We start from the raw sequence: 5302 nt of genomic DNA on the forward strand, positions 1-5302 counted from the left end.
ATTTCTTACACTTTGTTGCTTCGCAACCCTATCAACCTAATACCCAAATGTCAGCACCGGCTCCACCAAAAAGCGAGTCCTCCAAGGGAAAAGACGCCGAAGGAGAAACTGCGGTCGTCGCCCTACCAGGATTTACCATTGAACAAACCAAAGCCATGATGGCAGTCTTTGAACATTTCAGAAACAGCATGCCCACAGCAGCCCCGGCGGCTGTCCCAAGCATCAAATTTCCAGATCCCGACCCCTTCGACGGCACTAAGCCCCATGAATTACGCAATTTCTTGGCCCAGCTCAATAATAAATACGAAGGAGAAGCCACCAAATTCGCTACATCCAGAAAGAAGATTGCGTACGCCGTCAGTCTTCTCAAAGGAAACCCAGCAGAATTAGCCTTCAATGAGTATGACACCGATGATAAAGCATGGAACTGGGATACCTACGCCGAGTTCACCACATGGCTCGAAAAAGCCTTCGGAGATCCTGACCCTGCTGGAACCGCAGAACGAGAATTGAGAAACCTAAGACAGGCCAATAAACCCTTCTCCACCTACTTGACAGAATTCAGACGTCTCATGGGACGCCTGAACTACGATGATGCCGCCCAAATCGCTTACCTACGACATGGTTTATGCATCGAAATAGAAGAACTCCTGATTACCAAGGAAACGCTCCCTGAAGACTTCGATGATTTTGTTATTCTCTGTCAACGCCTTGACAATAACTGGCGAACCTTGGATGCAAAAAAGAAATCTCGAAACCTAACGACTGGAGGATTCCAAAAGAAGAATACCCCGACCCCAGCACCAAAAGGACCAACAAGGACCGGCAATACTGGTCAGCCTCAGCAAACCTGGGGAAATAATTATTTCGGACCTGGACCTATGGATCAGTCCACCGGAAACATTCGAGGACGACTAACCCAGGAAGAAAAAGACCGACGTCGAGCTCAGAAGCTATGCCTGTACTGTGGAGAAGGAGGACATTTCGCTAACAATTGTCCAAACAAAAGGTCCCAGGGAGGACCAACCCGACGTGTCCCCTACGACCCCCGTCTCACCAGAGACCAGAACATCCGAGGACTCACCCATGAGGACATCCAAAACGAGATGGCATCCCTTTTGGGGTACCACCCACAAGAAGACGCCAAGGAGGAACAGGGAAAAGAGCAGGCCTAACTGTGAGTTGTGACACACAGCAAGGCAGGACCCGACCTGTCACTTCGAGAATTCCCCAGCCTCGAAGAATACCACGAATTTCCTTTGTATCCCAGAATCCATTTTCCTGTTTAAACCCTGAAGAAACTGAAACACCATTTGAACCCCATACTGAAATCCCTGTCATCTTGTACCCCCATCCTCAGAAACCTGTTAAAACCCTTGCATGTCTGGATAGCGGCGACACAGGAATACACATGAGTCGCAAATTTGCAATTGAGAATGATTTTCCACTCTATCCTAAGAAGATCCCTGAATCCGTAGAATACTTCAATGGAACCAGAGAATCCGTTAAGGAAATGACTCAGTTCAAAATGAAAATCCAAGACCATGAAGAGATCGTCAATGCCGACATTGTCAACACCACCAAACCTTTGAACCTGGGAAAGCCATGGCATAAAAAGCATAAAGTCCATGTCGATTGGGAAAATAATCAAGTACACATGAACTGCTCACCCAAGATCACCATTGTAAGCGCGGAAGCCTTCAAGAGAACCATGAAACAAGGACCTGTCTTTGCTATCTACGGCCTGGGAAGAAAATGGAAACAAGTCACATTTGTCGATGACACAATCGAAATCGAAGAAACCACCAAACTTCCTAATGAATTCCAAGATCTTGCCGAAGCTTTCTCGAAAAAGAAAGGAGACACCCTGCCACCACGACGAAAAGAAGACATGAAAATCCCTATACCACCAGAAGCTCAGCCCATCTGGGAACCATTAAGACCAATGAGCGAAGAACACCTCAAAGTCCTCAAACCCTGGATAGAAGAAAATATGACTAAAGGATTCATTCGAAGGTCCAACAGCCCATGGGGAGCACCCATCTTATTCGTTCCTAAGAAAGATGGCGGACTACGACTCTGCGTGGATTGGAGAAAACTCAATGCCATCACCGTCAAAGATCGATGCCCCTTGCCACGAATCGATGAGACCCTGGATCGGCTCAGAAAAGCCAAGCACTTCACTCGACTGGATATCTATGGCGCCTACAATCGCATCAGAATAGCTGATGGAGACGAAGAAAAAACAGCCTTCCGCACCAGATATGGACACTTCGAGTTCCAAGTAGTACATTTTGGATTAACAAACGCCCCAGCTGCCTTCCAAGCCTACATTAACGAAGCCTTACGACCCTTCCTAGACGAATTCTGTGTAGTATACCTCGATGATATCTGCATTTACAGCGATTCAAGAGAAGAACACATTCGCCATGTGAGGAAAGTCATCAAAGCACTACAGAAAGCAGGACTCTATATCAAACTCTCTAAATGCGAATTCTTCACCAAAGAAACCGAGTTCCTAGGATACATCGTTGGAAGCAATGGAATCAGGATGGACCCTGCTAAGATTCAAGACATACTCGACTGGGAAGAACCGAAAGAAGGACCTGGAGCTGTCAAAGAAGTACAATCTTTCCTAGGATTTGCGAACTTTTATCGACGATTCATCAAAGACTATGCAAAAATAGCCAAACCTCTCTACGACTTAACCAAGAAGGATAGAATATTCCACTGGGGAAAAGAGGAAAAGAACGCCTTTCAGACACTCCAACGAGCATTCTGCACCGAACCAATACTGAAACACTGGAATCCTGCACTGGAAACACGAATGGAAACCGACGCTTCAAACTTTGTCTGCGCCGCAGTCCTTTCTCAAAAGCATGATGACGGTCTCTGGCACCCTGTAGCCTACAGGTCCAAAAAGATGACACCGGCGGAACATAACTATGATATCCATGACAAAGAACTCCTATCAGTAATTCAAGCATTTAAAGAATGGGAACGATACCTGATGAGTGTCCACACTCAAGTACACATCCTCACAGACCACAAGAACTTGGAATATTTCATGACCAAACAGCACCTTAGACAAAGACAAGTAGGATGGATGGAGTTCCTATCTCGGTTCGACTTCAAAATAACCTTCGTTCCCGGAAAAACCAACACCAAGGCCGACGCATTAACCAGAAGGTCGAGGGACCTCCCTCAGGGAGAGGAGGATGAGCGCATAAAAAATCGAATTAGAATATTGCTACCGCCTGAAAAAATCCAACAAATTGGTATCATGACAACGCAAGAAACCTGGCAAGCAGCAGCCCTTGAAGATTCCTACATCCAAGACATCATAAAAACCCTCAGAAGAGGAGACAAACGGCATCCCAAAGTTGAAATATCAGAGATGAAAGAAGAACAAGGCGAACTCTACCATAATGACAGAAAAGTAGTACCCGACAATGAAAAGATCCGCGAGGAAATCTTGCAGCAACACCATGACCACCCTACAGCAGGACACCCAGGGAGAGCAAAGACGCTAGAACTGGTTCAAAGACAATATACATGGGTAGGGCTTCGGAAGGATGTTGATCGTTATGTCGACAACTGCCACATCTGCAAACGAACCAAGGCGCCCAGGAATGCACCCCAAGGATTACTGCAATCATTACAGATCGCAGAAAGAAACTGGCAAAGCATCTCTTTTGACCTGATCACCGGATTACCGGAATCCAATGGACACGACGCAATCCTTGTCACCGTGGATAGACTCTCCAAGATGATACATCTGACCCCGACAACGAAGAAACTCAACGCCAGAGAATTAGCCGGACTATTCCTCAGGGACATATGGAAATTACACGGATTACCCAAAGAAGCCATTTCAGACAGAGGAAAGAACTTCCTAGACGAATTCTGGGATGAAGTCAATAATCGCTTGAGGATCCACCACCGACCCAGCACTGCCTATCACCCCCAGACCGACGGACAAACCGAACGAATCAATTCCATAGTAGAACAATACCTTAGAGCTTACGTCAATTATCAACAGGACGACTGGGTTGAATGGCTACCCCTAGCTGAATATTCCTACAATAACAAGATATCCGACACCACTGGAATCTCCCCATTCGCTGCAAACTATGGATGGAACCCGGACACCTTTGAATTCCAAGGACTCAGAAAACCCTCTAGAAACCAAGAGGCCGCAGGGTTTGTACAGCAAATGTCAGAATTACAAGAAGTCCTGCGTATGGAAATCAATCGCGCCGCACAGATACAACAAGAACAAGCAAACAAGCGCAGACGGCCATCACCTGACTACAAGGAAGGAGACCATGTCTGGCTAGATATGCGGAACATCAAAACGGCACGACCCTGCCCAAAACTGTCCAATAAGATGGAGGGTCCATTTCAGATCCTTAAGTCCGTAGGAAAAAGAGCATATAAGCTGAAGCTTCCCCCCTCAATGAGAATTCACCCCGTCTTTCACACCAACCTGCTGCACCCAGCACCAGATAACGCTTTCCCTAGCCAAAACCACGAAGAACGACTCCCACCAGTCACCGTTGACAACGAAGAAGAATACGAAGTCGAGAAAATCCTAGATTCGCGAATACACTACCGAAAACTTCAGTACCTCCTTCAGTGGAAAGGTTGGAACGAACCCACCTGGCAACCAGCATCCGATATTACTCATGCTCAGGAACTACTCAACGACTTTCATAAATCCCATCCTGATCGACCCGGTCCCTCCTCCTGACATACTCGACCCCACCTCATTATTCCAGTACAACCCAGAAGAAATAAGCGAACCAATCAGGGTTCTCCAGTACCCAGACGTCACCCAAAATTTATTCTCAGCATCAGATCTTCTTGACATCCAGACACCAGAACCCATCTATATCAGCCTGTACAACGAAATCTGGAGGCTGCAAACCGAGCTGGCTCAAGCCCAGAAAGCCATGGGAAATTTCAGTTCAACCATCGAGAACTCACCGGAGCAGGTAACCAGTGATCAAATCCCCAACCCAGAAGAAGAAGTCCAGCCGAAAAATCCGCGTTCAGAATCACCAGAAATCCCAGAACCAGAGATACCAGAGATACCAGAGAAAAACCAAGAAGAATCCTTTGAAAAACCTTTGAAAACCCCCGAGAAACCAGAATTCCCAGGAACCAAGCGCAAGAGCAGCTATAGAGGATTCATGCCACCTAAGATCAGCAAAAGATACCGACGCAGCAAAGGACCTACCATGATACTAGACCTTCGAACGGAGCATCGACGGGACGTCGATGCTAAAGGAGGGGATTC

At 46.8% G+C, this 5302-nt stretch overlaps 2 protein-coding genes across 2 annotated transcripts; both read left to right on the plus strand.

Annotated features, from left to right (window-relative positions):
- Nucleotides 1–47: 47 nt before the first annotated feature.
- Nucleotides 48–1175, plus strand: AOL_s00212g1 (uncharacterized protein; the record flags this gene model as incomplete). The annotated part of the gene is made up of 1 exon (XM_011129201.1): nucleotides 48–1175. One exon carries the CDS (start codon nucleotides 48–50, stop codon nucleotides 1173–1175), a length of 1128 nt encoding a protein of 375 aa, XP_011127503.1.
- Nucleotides 1176–1411: 236 nt separating this feature from the next.
- On the plus strand, nucleotides 1412–5279 carry AOL_s00212g2 (uncharacterized protein; the record flags this gene model as incomplete). Its single annotated transcript, XM_011129202.1, has 2 exons — nucleotides 1412–4626; nucleotides 4697–5279. Coding segments are annotated over 2 exons (3798 nt in total), but the record flags the coding sequence as incomplete, so codon positions are not given.
- Nucleotides 5280–5302: the final 23 nt, after the last annotated feature.

Source organism: Orbilia oligospora (assembly GCF_000225545.1).
Source record: "Orbilia oligospora ATCC 24927 unplaced genomic scaffold scaffold00212, whole genome shotgun sequence".
NCBI lineage: Eukaryota > Fungi > Ascomycota > Orbiliomycetes > Orbiliales > Orbiliaceae > Orbilia > Orbilia oligospora.